Source organism: Oryx dammah, unplaced genomic scaffold (assembly GCF_014754425.2).
Source record: "Oryx dammah isolate SB20612 unplaced genomic scaffold, SCBI_Odam_1.1 HiC_scaffold_11225, whole genome shotgun sequence".
Taxonomy (NCBI): domain Eukaryota; kingdom Metazoa; phylum Chordata; class Mammalia; order Artiodactyla; family Bovidae; genus Oryx; species Oryx dammah.
In genome coordinates this window covers 15,688-30,877 of record NW_024080618.1, presented here as the reverse complement: position 1 = coordinate 30,877, position 15,190 = coordinate 15,688, and the positions used below count along the sequence as shown (strand labels likewise).

Here is a 15,190-nt window from a genome sequence, read left to right as displayed (position 1 = left end):
AAGAGTTGACTCATTGGAAAAGACTCTGATGCTGGGAGGGATTGGGGGCAGGAGGAGAAGGGGACGGCAGAGGATGAGATGGCTGGATGGCATCACTGGCTAGATGGACGTGAGTCTGAGTGAACTCTAGGAGTTGGTGATGGACAGGGAGGCCTGGCGTGCTGCGATTCATGGGGTTGCAAGGAGTCGGACACGACTGAGTGACTGAACTGAACCAACGCAGGAAACAAGGTTTAATCCCTGATCCAATCTGGGACGATCCCACATGCCACAGAGCAACTCAGCCCAGGCTCATAAGCCCAAGCGTCACAACCATTGAGCCTGTGCTCTAGAGCCCAGGAGCTGCAAATACTGAGCCTACCTGCCGCAACTACTGAAGCCCACTTGCCTAGAGCCTATGCTCCACAGCAAGAGAATCCACCACAGTGAGAAGCCTGCACATTGCAACTAGAGAGTAGCCCCGACTCACCACAACTAGAGAACAGCCCAAGGAGTGTTGATGACCCAGCACAGCCAATAAATAAATAAAATTATACATGTATAAAGAAAATCAATTCTTTTTAGCATTGGGGACACAACATGAATAAAATTCCCTGCACATTTTGTTACCTATAAGGTAATGGAAATGAATGGAGTTGACTTCCTTTTAAGATGGGAAAACAAATAGACCTACTTTTCATATAATTGTTGTTTAGTCAAGTGATGTTCAACTCTTTTGCAACCCCATGGACTGTAGTCCACCAAGCTCTTCTGTCCATGGGATTTCCCAGGCAGAAATACTGGAGTGGGTTGCCATTTCCTTCTCCAGAGGACCTTCCTGACACAGGGGTCAAACTTGTGTCTCCTGCATTGGCAGGTGGATTCTTTACCACTGAGCCACCAGGGAAGCCCCTTTCACGTAGTTACCCGTTCAACATATATTTTTGTTTAGCAAAAGAAAAAATGTAGTCTATCTATGTATTAATTTTTGCAAAAATGTGCTTAGTTTAATGATGTGGAATTTTTCTCTGGTAATTTATGTTGTTCCTCTCTGGTCAACTTAGGTAAAAGATTGATTTTTGAAGGGATACTACTTCAAATATGTATGGTGATATACAATTTAGAGCATTTTTTCTTCCTATTGGTATGGGATTTCAGCTTAATTCATATAGAATTTATCAAATTAACCATGTAAAAAATTATCTTACTAAAATGAGGCTGATTATATCTGTGAGTTATTTCAAGTATAAGGATCAGAAAAAAATAAATTTTAAATAGTTCTTATTTAAATGTTTATTCTCATACTAGTATTACATACGAATTCATTGTTTATATGATGTATTCATATTTTCTATATAAATTCATGATTTCTGTATAGATTTTAAGCTTTAAGAAGAGTAGTTATAAAATATAGATATGACATTTTGCATTTTAAACAGCTTTACCAAGTCAGTATCACTTGCTAGTGCTGGGCACATATTTTGTTAATTTACTACTAATTACAAGGTAATTTAAATATCTGATACCCTTTAAAGCATAAATATAGTAGATTATTTAAATGCATCTAGTCTTAAGAGATCAGCAATGACTGCTGTGAAAATTACATTGTCCAAGTTAATTTCACTTTTATTAGTTTTAAGACTTTTGTTGCACTGCCTCTCTTTACTTACAGGGTTTGGGAGAGATACCACTAGATACTCCTTCAGCAAAAGGAAGACGATCTCATACCGGCGGTGTTGGAAATACAAGGTCATCATCTGTTTCTAGGGATGCTTTCAATTCAGCTGAAAGGTAGACTCATTACTCCCTCCCGATGATAGTCTCATTTAGTCTCATGGTAGTCTCATTTGAATATTTTCATGAACTATTCCAGGGGTGTTTGTCAGAATTTAATGGAGTTTTGAAAGTTGGTAAGGACTTAGAAAATATGAGATAATTTGATTTAACAAGGCAATTATTTATTCACAGCACCTTGCTTTTATGTGAACTAAACTTTAGTAAAACTTTAGAGTTATTGAACTTGTCAATATTAGGCCTGTCTTGGACAACTCTTTAATTTTTTTCAATTTATAGCCTTTACTTCCCCCCTTGATTATAAAAGTAATACATAGTTATGGTTAAGGGAGAAAAAAAACTGTATGAAATACAAGCATTAAAAGAGTATAACCAGTCACCTGTAATAACCATCAACCGGAAAAAGAAATAATCATAAAATTTTTAAAAATATAATTATATATGTAATGGTATAACCTGTTTAAACTATTAGGCAGTATTTAATAGATTGATTATATAGTTTTAAAAAATCTTTCAGAAGTATTATCTCTTTGGTGTATTTTAAAATATGTTTTAAACATTACTTTAAAAATTATATGAGTAGATGCATAGGTATCTTTCATATTTTCTGTGTTTGTATATCTTTGAATAATAAATTTTTTTTAAATTTATTTATTTATTTTTAATTTTTACTTTACAATTCTGTATTGGTTTTGGCATAGATTGACATGAATCCACCACAGGTGTACATGCGTTCCCAAACATGAGCCCCCCTCCCACCCCGCTCCCCACAACATCTCTCTGGATCATCCCCGCGCGTCAGCCCCAAGCGTGTCATATCCTGCATCAGACATAGACTGGCATTTCGATTCTTACATGATATTATACATGTTTCAATGCCATTCTCCCAAATCATCACACCCTCTCCCTCTCCCTCTGAGTCCAAAAGTCCGCTATACACATCTGTGTCTTTTTTGCTGTCCTGCATACAGGGTCATCATTGCCATCTTCCTAAATTCCATATATATGTGTTAGTATACTGTATTGGTGTTTTTCTTTCTGGCTCACTTCACTCTGTATAATCGGCTCCAGTTTCATCCATCTCATCAGAACTGATTCAAATGTATTCTTTTTAATGGCTGAGTAATACTCCATTGTGTATATGTACCACAGCTTTCTTATCCATTCATCTACTGATGGACATCTAGGTTGTTTCCATGTCCTGGCTATTATAAACAGTGCTGCGATGAACATTGGGGTACATGTGTCTCTTTCAATTCTGGTTTCCTCTGTGTGTATGCCCAACAGTGGGATTGCTGGGTCATAAGGCATTTCTATTTGCAATTTTTTAAGGAATCTCCACACTGTTCTCCATAGTGGCTGTACTAGTTTGCATTCCCACCAACAGTGTAGGAGGGTTCCCTTCTCTCCACATCCTCTCCAGCATTTATTGCTTGCAGATTTTTGGATCGCAGACATTCTGACTGGTGTGAAGTGGTACCTCATTGTGGTTTTGATTTGCATTTCTCTAATAATGAGTGATGTTGAGCATCTTTTCATGTGTTTGTTGGCCATCCGTATGTCTTCTTTGGAGAAATGTCTATCTAGTTCTTTGGCCCATTTTTTGATTGGGTCGTTTATTTTTCTGGAATTGAGCTGCAGGAGTTGCTTGTATATTTTTGAGATTAGTTGTTTGTCAGTTGCTTCATTTGCTATTATTTTCTCCCATTCGGAAGGCTGTCTTAAAAATCCATAGAGTTTTGGAGCCTTGCTCTTCAAAGTATAGTTCACAGAGGAGAGTACTATATGCCCTGAATATAATGCTACTGTATGTTATATATAAAAGTTAAGAGAGTATGTCCTGAGTCCTCAAAACAAATAAAAGTTATTTATTAAAATTTTTTCCTGTTTCTTTAATTTTGCAGCTATATGAGATAATGGATGTTCACTAAAGTTATTGTGATAATCACTTCATGAAATATGTAAATCAAGTCTTTGTATACCTTAGACTTTACACAGTGCCATATTTCAGTTATACCTCAATAAAACTGGAAGAAAAAAAAGTGTAGGAGAAACAAAGACTTGCTTAGACAAAAAATGAGGGAATTTGTTGCCATTATATTTTCTTTGCAAGAAATGTTAAAACAGTTCTTTAGAGAGAAATAAAATACTATAGGAACTAGGTTGCTTCCAGAACAGAGATAGAAAGTTCAGCTTGAGAGGTTCACCTTTAGCTAGCATCGGGTAACTAGGATTTCAGGAGGATTCCCCACCATTCTCTAACTGATAAGAGTAGTTTACTGTGCCTCTGTTATTTGGGCAGACAGTGTGAAGAACTCCTTTCTTCCTGGAAGTTGGGAATTTTGGTATGTCACAGGCAAAGGACCAATCATGAACAACTCCCCATTAAAAATCCTGGGTACTGCACCTCGAAGCTTCTTTGGTAGACAACATTTGACATGTATTGTCACAGTTTGTTGCTGGAGGAATTAAGTTGATACTGTGTGACTCCCCTGAAAAGGACCCTTGGAGGCTTGCATCTAGTTTTCTTCCAGACTTTAACCCCATGTACCTTTTCCCTTTGCTGATTTTGCTTTATATCCTTCTACTATAATAAATCTTAACCATGAGTAAAACTACATGCTGAATCTATGAGTTCTCCCAGCAAATTACCAAACCCAACAGAAATATTAGGGACCCCCAACACAAGTATTGTGGCTATGGGTTATTTTGTGAATTTTTTAAAAGTGAATACATGATAATTATTTATTATGTTTGTGTTTTACCTTTGTTTCACTTTAGAGAGGTAACTGAAATTCGTGAAATCACCAGAAAATCAGTTCCCCGAAATTCCTTAGAAAGTGCTGAGTACATTAAAGTCATAACAGGTTTATTAAATGCGAAAGATTTTCGTGATCGTATTAATGGGATTAAGCAGCTTTTATCAGATACAGAAAACAATCAAGAGCTTGTTGTTGGAAACATTGTGAAGGTAAGGACCGTCAAAATTAATTTTCATGTTCAATCCATAGTTAATAAAGTTCTTCAGCATAATAATTGCCTTATTTCTTAATATTACATATATATATTATTTTAAAGTGTTAAAACTTACAGAAAAGTTTTGACTCCTCCCACTAGATGGTGACTCCTTGAAAGCTTTATAATCTCAGAGTTCTCAGAACCTGGCAGTCAGTAAATATATATGTTGAGTAAGAGAGTCCCTTGGTAGCCTGATGGTTAGGATTCTAGACCTTCACTCATAACCCAGGTTCAGTCCCTGGTTGGGGAACTATGATCCCCAAAAGCCATAGAATGGAGCCAGAAAACAAAATTGAGTGAATCAATCAGTATTTTAAAAACCAGGGCATTTAAGAGACTTGATATTCAGTTCAGTTCAGTCACTCAGTTCTGTCCAACTCTCTGCGACCCCATGGACTGCAACACTCCAGGCTTCCCTGTCCATCACCAACTCCCAAAGCTTGCTCAAACTCATGTCCATCGAGTCAGTGATGCCATCCAACCATCTCATCCTCTGTCGTCCCCTTCTCCTCCTACCTTCCATCTTTCCTAGCATTAGAGTCTTTTCCAATGAGTCAGTTCGCTACATCAGGTGGCTAAAGTATTGGAGTTTCAGCTTCAGCATCAGTCCTTCCAATAAATATTCAGGACTGAGTTCCTTTAGATTGACTGGTTGGATTTCAAGAGTCTTCTCCAACACCACAGTTCAAAAGCATCAATTCTTCGGCGCTCAGCTTTCTTTATGGTCCAACTCTCACATCCATACATGACTATTGGAAAAACCATACCTTTGACTAGATGGACCTTTGTCAGCAAAGTAAAGTCTCTGCTTTTTAATAAGCTCTCTAGGTTGGTCATAGCTTTTCTTCCAAGGAACAAGCATGTTTTTAATTTCATGGTTGCAGTCACCATCTGCAGTGATTTTGGAACCCCCAAAATAAAGTCTCTCACCGTTTCTATTGTTTCCTCATCTATTTGCCATGAAGTCATGGGACCGAAAGCTAAGATCTTGTTTTTTTGCATGTTGAGTTTTAGCCAGCTTTTTCATGCTCCTCTTTCACCTTCATCAAGAGTCTCTTTAGTTCCTCTTCACTTTCTGCCATAAGGGTGGTATCATCTGCATATCTGAGGTTATTGATATTTTTCCCAGTAATCTTGATTCCAACTTGTGCTTCATCCAGCCTGACTTGATACTACCTAGGAATAAATAATGAAAGTTTCATATGTAAATTAGAAATCTGCTTGTGCTAATTATTTATAAATATGCATTTGTATATTTTATAATTTATATAGGAAGACTAGATGCAATAGAAAGGGAAACAGTAATAAATATTAGTGGTACCAGAGCATAGATTACTTATGCTTCCTCAGAATTTGATTCAGTCAATTCCATTAGTAATTTAGTCATTAAATTTTACTGGTAACCTACTGCATTATTCTTGCCTGAAGAGTTCCATGGACTGAGAAGCCTAGCAATCTACAGCCCGTGGGGTTGCAAAGAGTCGGACACGACTGAGTGCCTAACACTAACACTTACATATGATGTATATCACAGATTATTAGTTAATAGTCTCATTCTCATAGAATAGCTCTTTCCTCACCTGACCTAGTTAAATTGCTCAGCATTTACTTCATTATATCTTGAATTTACAAAAGCTAAGAATTAGAAGAGGAAGGCTCTATTGTTTTAAGTACTCCAAGTTAAAAGATAATAATAAAAACTTAAATCTGAAACTAGGTCAAATCTCTCTAGTAAAGCCTACATGTCTACTTCTATTACAAATAGAGATAATAGAAACCTTTAAGTTCTTAAAGTTGGCTAAACTAACCTACACTTTCAGAAAACAGCATTTTTTATTGAACCAAATTTCTCAACCTTAATTTAGTAGGATCTCTTTTTAGGTGGATTTTGAAGGCTTCTCTTTTTGCTGTAAGAAGATTGGATACTACCATCCAAATTTTTATGAAGTTCCTGTTATCTCAGTCCAAGTTAAATGAGATGTGTGTGTGTGTTTTTAAATAGTACATTTATGCTTTAATAGGATGAATACTATGAAATGCCATTAGGAATTTAAATATAATAGATATCAACATTATTTCACTTTAATTTACCAATTTACTTTCAGATCTTTGATGCTTTTAAATCTCGGCTTCATGATTCCAATAGTAAAGTAAACCTGGTGGCCCTAGAAACAATGCACAAAATGATTCCTTTGCTTAGAGACAACTTATCTCCTATAATCAACATGCTAATCCCAGCAATAGTAGATAACAATCTGAATTCCAAGAATCCAGGCATCTATGCTGCTGCCACCAATGTTGTTCAGGCACTGAGTCAGCACGTAGGTAAGAAGTCTTACTTTGGCATTCAGATTATTTTGGCTTTACTTTTGTGCTTTCTCATTCTACACATTTTCTAAAATGCCAAAATCCTAGCTATTCAGTTTTTGTCACTTAATGTTGTGATAAAATTTTTAAAATTTGCTCAGTAGCAGTTTTAATTATTTTTAGTGATTAAATACCATTCCATTAAACTGACTTTTTCTACCTTTAATTTTAACTTTTCAGTTATTTTTCTACCTCAACATCACATCTGATACAAAGTTAACTCAAAATTGATCATAGATTTAAATGCAAGATTTAACTGTATAACTTATAGAATATATGAGAAAATCCGTAGAACTTAGGCCTGGTGAAGAGTTGTTAGCATGGCATTAAAAGTATGATCTATATAAAGTCCATAAATTGAACTTCATCAAAATTTAAAACATTTCCTTTGCATCCCATTTCTGGAACGTAGTGGTTATCACGTTTACTTCACATTTACTTTGCAAAAGACTTTTTATTTTTTTAGATCAAAACATTTATTTTTGTGTTACAAAAATAAGTCCAAATAGATAGTGAAATAAATATAGTTTTTAAGTGTCCCATCCTGGACTCTCTTTTCTAGAATTTAGTAAACTGTTCAAGTTTAGGTTGCTTCAGCACCTGTTTAGGATGCTATGAAGTCTCCATCCTAGAACCATGTTTCTGTAGTTTAGCTTGTAACTTACTGGACAAGTCGTCCTCTATGATGCCATCATTCCAGCTATCCTTCCAGACAAACTACAGATTTGCAGAAAATATTTGCAAACCACATATCTGATACATATGCTTATCTAGACTATATAAGGGGTTTCCCTGGTAGCTCAGCTGATAAAAAAAAATCCGCCTGCCATGCAGGAGACCCCAGCTCGATTCCTGGGTCAGGAAGATCCCTGGAGAAGGAAATGGCTACCCACTCCAGTATTCTTGCCTGGAGAATTCCATGGACAGAGGAGCATGGCGGGCTACAGTCCATGGAGTCACAAAGAGTTGGACACAACTGAGCAACTTTGACTTTCAGAATATATAAAGAACTTGTGGGAATTGCTGGCACTTCCACTGCAAGGAGTCCAGGTTTGATCCCTGGTCGGGAAACAAAGATCCCACAAGCCACATAGTGCAGCTAAGAGAAAGAGAAAGAAAGAATTCTTAAAACTCAACATTAAAAAAAAACCCTATTTAGAAAATGGGCAAAGGACATGAAGGAAACATTTATATGGATGGAAAATAAACACATGAAAAGATGTGTAACATTACCAGTCACTAAGGAACTATAAATACAAATTAAGACCATGATCGTTACGCAAGTGTGTTAGTCTTTTTGGGTAGTTATAACAAACTACCATAGCTTGGATGACTTAAAAACAACACATACTTATTTCTCACAGTTCTTTAAGCCTGGGAAGTCCATGATCAAAGCATCAACAGATTTGTTGTTGGGTGAGGGCCCTCTTCCTAGTTTATAAGTGGCCATCTTCTGGCTGTGTTCTCACACGGGGGAAGGGACGGGAGCTCTTGGAGCCTCTTTTATGAAGGCACTAATCTCATTGATGAAGGCTCCACCTTCGTGACCTAATTTCCTCCCCCAAAGCCCCATTTTCAAACACCATCACACTGGAGATTGGGTTTCAAGGTATAAGTTTGGGTGGGGCATGCAAACATTCATTTCATAGCAAGTATTAGAACAGCTAAAATTAAAAATAGTGACAACACCAAATGCTAACAAGGTGCAGAGAAACTGGATCTGATACATTGCTGGTGAGAATGTAAATAAAAAATCATAGCCACTTTAGAAAATTGTTCGGCTATTTCTCAAAAAATCTAAGCAGACACTTACCTATCAGTTGTTTTCCTAGGCCTTTATTCCAGAGCAGTGAAATCTTATGTTCATGCAAAAACCTGTACATAATTGTTCATAGCAGCTTTGTTTGTAATAGCGCCAGACTGTCAATTGCCTAAGTATAATTCAGTGGGTTAATGGTGAAAAAACTTGATATATCCATACCATAAAATACTTAGCAGTAGAAAGGAATGGGTTATAGACACATGCAACAGTTTGGATGGATCTCAAGGTCATTATGCTGAGAGAAAAAAGCCAACCCCCAAAGGTCGCCTGCTATAGGATTCCATGTGTATAACTTTTTCAAAATGACAAATTTGCAGAGATGGAAAGCAAATTAGTGGCTATCAGGGTTTAACAGCAGTTTAGGAGGCGTCAGTATATGTATAGCTATAGGTCTTTGTGGTGATACAATAGTTCTGTATCTTAACTGTAGTGATAGTTTCACAGATCTGCACATGTGATAAAATGGCATAGAACTATATACACATACTGTACTAATACCAGATTCCTTATTTTGATATATACTATAATTATGAAAGATGTAATTTGAGTGAAAGTACACAAGGCCTCTCTGTACTATCTTTGATATTTCCTGTGAAACTATAAAATTAAAAATTTGAAAAAAATCAATGAAGGTAAAAACTATCCCAAATTTTAAATTCTTTATTTCTTTTTCTTTCTTTTTTTTTTTTGATAAACCTATATACTCTCATTTGGAATAAGATGCCTAGGAAATTAGTAGTTCTTTTTCTTTTTTATACCGTATGATAGCTCCTTTAATATTCTTTGAGGTATTTTTACTTTTTATTTGCTTTAAGAATATTATTGTATTAAGGTTTTATACAGAATTTTTTATTTTATTTTTTAATTAATTAATTTATTTATTTTTTATTTTACTTTACAATTCTGTATTGGTTTTGCCATACATTGACATGAATCCACCACGGGTGTACATGCGTTCCCAAACATGATCCCCCCTCCCACCCCCCTCCCCACAACATCTCTCTGGGTCATCCCCGTGTACCAGCCCCAAGCGTGCCGTATCCTGCATCAGACATAGACTGGCAATTCGATTCTTACATGATATTATACATGTTTCAGTGCCATTCTCCCAAATTGCAAATAGAACTTCCTTATGACCCAGCAATCCCACTGCTGGGCATACACACTGAGGAAACCAGAATTGAAAGAGACACATGTACCCCAATGTTCATCGCAGCACTGTTTATAATAGCCAGGACATGGAAACAACCTAGATGTCCATCAGCAGATGAATGGATAAGAAAGCTGTGGTACATATACACAATGGAGTATTACTCAGCCATTAAAAAGAATACATTTGAATCAGTTCTGATGAGATGGATGAAACTGGAGCCGATTATACAGAGTGAAGTAAGCCAGAAAGAAAAACACCAATACAGTATACTAACACATATATATGGAATTTAGGAAGATGGCAATGATGACCCTGTATGCAGGACAGCAAAAAAGACACAGATGTGTATAGAGAATTTTTTAAAGTTGTAAACTGTAGATTAAACCTTTCTAACACATTTTATTCATTTACATGATTTTTTTCCTTTCATTGCTATGGAATGGAAAATAAATAAGATCTTTATAACTGTTTAAAAATGTATCTCTGTGTTATTCTTTTTGTTTAGATAATTACTTACTTCTACAGCCATTTTGTACAAAAGCCCAGTTTTTAAATGGAAAGGCGAAACAGGATATGACTGAAAAGCTTGCTGGTAAAAATTTTTAAATTGTTATTTCTTAAGAAATAGTTGATTAATTAAGGATACACTGATGGGCATTTCAACTCAATTTTAGGATAGCTACCAAGCTCAATATCATTATCTATGAAGTAGAAATAAATTGTATAATGATCTGTAAAAAGACCTTTTAAGACCTTTTACCCCAAAAATTTTCTTCAAAAGAATTTTGTTCCTTTTTCCCCCCAGTAAAAAAGTCTTGTTATGAGAAATAAACAGGATCAATAAAAGATATTAACATCAAATATTGGTACATATAGAAAACTGCTGTTTCAAATTGTGTTTAATGAAAGGTCCAGGAGTTTAAAATGTGTATGTCTTGATAAAACTACATTTGGAAAACAATGAGATGAATTTTTGGTTTGATTTCTGTTTTTACTGCTTTTGCCTGTCATATGTAGATTTCTAATACTTGAAGATCCCAATCTTTGGGAGCAAAGTTTCTGGCCTTAATTTTTTTAAGATGTTGAACATTTTAGCGCAAATGTCAGGGAAGAAGCCTAGTTTATTTTATATGCTTTTTAATTGTCAGAACTTGAATGGTTTGGGTTTCTTTTTTAAAAAAAACACCTCACTGTTTACTATTTTTGTGTTTCAGATATTGTTATGGAACTTTATCAAAGGAAGCCCCATGCAACAGAACAGAAAGTGTTGGTTGTTTTATGGCATCTCTTAGGGAACATGACAAATAGTGGCTCTTTGCCTGGAGCTGGAGGAAATATACGAACAGCCACAGCTAAATTATCAAAAGCACTTTTTACACAGATGGGTCAGAATCTGTTACATCAGGCTGCATCTCAACCATCACATATAAAAAAGAGTTTAGAAGAATTGCTTGATATGACAATTTAAAATGAATTATGAGTCTTTGATGAAATATGATGAACAAAACTGTTTACATGATGACAAATGGAAGTTTGTTAAAGTTAGGTTTTCAGTGCCTGTGCTTCTCATCCAGTAATTAAGTCAATAACTATTTTTATTTGCAGCCTATGAGTACACATCTGTCCTACATCAACCCTATCACTTGCACCCATCACACAAAAATCTAAAATAATATAATCTAATGCTCATGAAATCTGAGGCATGTGGAGTGAATCCAATTTAATATTTTTGAGAAAAGTCCCACTTATTTGCACTATTCTATAGAAACTGCAATTTGTTGCCCTATATGTACAATTAGACTTTTAATTAAAAATATACTCTTTGTTATGTAATCATGTTTTGCTATGTCTCATTACTCAGCCTTGTTTAATGAGGTGGAAGAAAAGTCATTGAACTATGTTATCACAAACTGTTTTTTGTGCTATTTGTGAAAAACATGTATTTCTGAAATCAGTCTGCTAATATGATTGTGCAGTATTAGCTTGCTTTTGCTGCTGTGTTAAGTGAAATATTTGCTTACCAGTTGGGTTTAATCATCTACATAATTGTTAAATTTTACAAGTTATAATAAAGCATGATGACCAAAGTTTTAGAAAACATTTAAACATTAAATGCACGTTTAAGAAAACGTGTTGAATGTAACTTCCCTATTTTTGTGTGCAAACACTAAATTTTATTTCTATATGTCCTGACATTTATAAAGGTGTTATTTTGCTGCCCAGTTGTATAATTCTCAAGTATAGTGCCAGGTCTTCTCTAGCTTTTCTCAGAATTCTTGGGCTACAAGTACTGTATGCATCTTAAAAAAGAAAAGGAATGTTATATAATAAAAGGATTTATTTCTGTAGATGTGTGAGAGGTGTCCTATTTTTCCAACTTCAGTGTATATTAAAATGGGAAATATATATATCAGGTATTGACCTATCACTTTCACCTGTTATACTTGATGCAATTTTGACCTATCTCTATTGACCTAACAGTAGACCTGGGTTATAGTTATAGTTTTACAGAAAATTCTCTCTGTGAACTTGCGCAAGCCACTTGCCAGATACAGGCCTCAGTTTTCTCATCTCTGACCTGTGAAGACGAGACTAGATGATTTTTAAGGTTCCATTTTGCTCTAAATTTCTGTGACGCTATGTTGTAGTTGACTCTAAGATCACTTTATTACAGTTGTAGACTATCTTCATTCTTTTTCACTTCTTGTGTCATTAACAAATGTATACATTTGTAATGTGTTTGGCTACTTTTTAAATTGTGGTTCTTTGTATTAATGTGTAATTTCTGAGCACAACAGTAAAAAAAAAAGTTTGAAGCTAATCTGAAAGGAGAGTAAAGATGTGGCTACTTTTCCTGTATTTATATACACGTTTATAATTACATACATCTAAAATTTATTTTCTTCTAAATGTGTTTTATTATATGCCTATTATTTAGGTCAAAAGTTAGCAAACATTTTCTGTAAAGCACGAGAAAATAAATATTTTTGGCTTCGTAAGCCACAGATTGTGGCATATTCTTCGTTTTGCTCTTTTAAAAAAAAAAAACAAACAATCCTTTAGAAATATAAAAAAGTTCTTAGCTTGGGCCTCTGATGTAGTTTGCCAGAGCACCTGGCCTAGACTTTTGACTTCACTTGTAACTCTGAAATCACCGTTAAATTTTGCTTCACCCTTTATGATACTTATTATTAAAATAGTTACAGATTCTAAAGTTTATTAATTTTAACCATTGCCCTTGTTTCATTGCAAATGTGCCTACTAAAGTTAACATTGATTGTTGGATATATTGAAGGTAAATTTTAGGCCAAAGAAGAGCACTACTATATACATAAATTTAGTCATCCATTATTTTCAGTAGATAAAAGTTTGAATTTTGCATTGAAAAAAGTACAGTAAGTATATGACTATTAATAATGTGGAAACTTCATGCAATCTGTGTGTTTTTGTTATAAATAAAATAGCCATAACAGAGTCCCACACCTTAAATATTTTTTTCTATATTAGCAACTTGTTGATACTGAGCACACAGAAGTCTAGCATTCTATTGCCAAGAACTGTTACTAATCTGGAAGTCAAAAAGAACTGGAGACTTCTAGAACTGATAGAACTAAAGAAAAACTGAAGGTGTAAATGAAATAAAGGAATTTTTTTTACACTATCACACCACCAGCACTGCAAATCAAAAAAATAAAAGAATTTAAATGGCATATTTACCCAACAGAATCGATAGCATATATTTATTTAAAATGTTAACCACAGGACAGTGTTCACAATATGGAAAAGCCTGATTACATACATATAGTGTCTCTTTATTAAATAGACACACAAAAGACAACTGGAATTGTACACACCAATATGAGAATAATGGTAATCTCTGGATAAAAAGTTAATTTTTTCAGTGTACTAGTCTGCAATTTTTATTTTTTCAGAAATGAGCAATATGTATTGCCTGTGTAATAAAATTTAAATTGCATAAAATCTGAAATTAAAGGTAAGGTAAAGAGAAGAAAAAGAAACAAAGTAGTGAAAATCAAAGTGCTTAGGAAGGTAGTGAAATGACGAGAAGGAAGATGAGAAGAAATGGAAGCAACAAATTATAAACAGCATAAGACTTCAATTTAGAAAGCATGGATCTGGAACCCAGTTTTACTATTACTTGTTAAACGTTACATGTATCCTGCCATTGAAGTGAGGTACAAAATTAACATGGGATTATGTATGAAAAAGCATTTGTAAACTCAAATTCTACCCAAAGTTAATTTTCTCAGCAGCAAATGAAGTTGAGGAAAGATGGTCAGAAACCTATAGAAATCTTTAGTGCCAAGATAAGCTAATCCTACTTACTTTGTTGCTGGTTAGGTTAAATAGATCAAATGAAGGGAAAATCATTTAAGTACTGTATTAACAATGAATTAAAGTCTCATAATGTGTACTGTAAAAGAGTACTTAAACTTAATTCAAACTCTTCTGTGGGCAACAATGGGGTAAACATAGATTTCAAGGGATTAAAGTGAATTGTAGGTTTAGCAAAATAGTCTTTTTAAATTTTTAAATACTGGAGCATGGAATGTTTGATTCAGTGCTATGTAAAACTAAGACAATGGTGTGGTACCAAATTATGATGCAGTTTTGAACATGCTGTTCACCTCTGTGTATCCTGGGTGCCTTGGCCTATACTGGGTGCTGAATAAATAGTACTTAGATAAAATGTTGAATGTTATGTATGTTTGAAGTATATTCTGGAGCGATGTTTTCAAGGCTTATGCTGCGTCTAGTCAAGGCTATGGTTTTTCCAGTGGTCATGTATGGATGTGAGAGTTGGACTGTGAAGAAAGCTGAGCGCCGAAGAATTGATGCTTTTGAACTGTGGTTTTGGAGAAGACTCTTGAGAGTCCCTTGGACTGCAAGGAGATCCAACCAGTCCATTCTGAAGGAGATCAGCCCTGGGATTTCTTTGGAGGGAATGATGCTGAAGCTGAAACTCCAGTACTTTGGCCACCTCATGCGAAGAGTTGACTCATTGGAAAAGACTCTGATGCTGGGAGGGATTGGGG

At 35.0% G+C, this 15,190-nt stretch overlaps 1 protein-coding gene across 1 annotated transcript; it reads left to right on the top strand.

The window, feature by feature from the left end:
• The first annotated feature begins 550 nt into the window (after positions 1-550).
• On the top strand, positions 551-12,481 carry LOC120861075 (TOG array regulator of axonemal microtubules protein 1-like). Its single transcript, XM_040236741.1, has 5 exons — positions 551-1,770; positions 4,555-4,744; positions 6,897-7,116; positions 10,639-10,725; positions 11,348-12,481. Exons 3-5 carry the CDS (start codon positions 6,966-6,968, stop codon positions 11,599-11,601), a joined length of 492 nt encoding a protein of 163 aa, XP_040092675.1. The 5' UTR covers positions 551-1,770; positions 4,555-4,744; positions 6,897-6,965; the 3' UTR covers positions 11,602-12,481.
• The last annotated feature ends 2,709 nt before the right edge of the window (positions 12,482-15,190 follow it).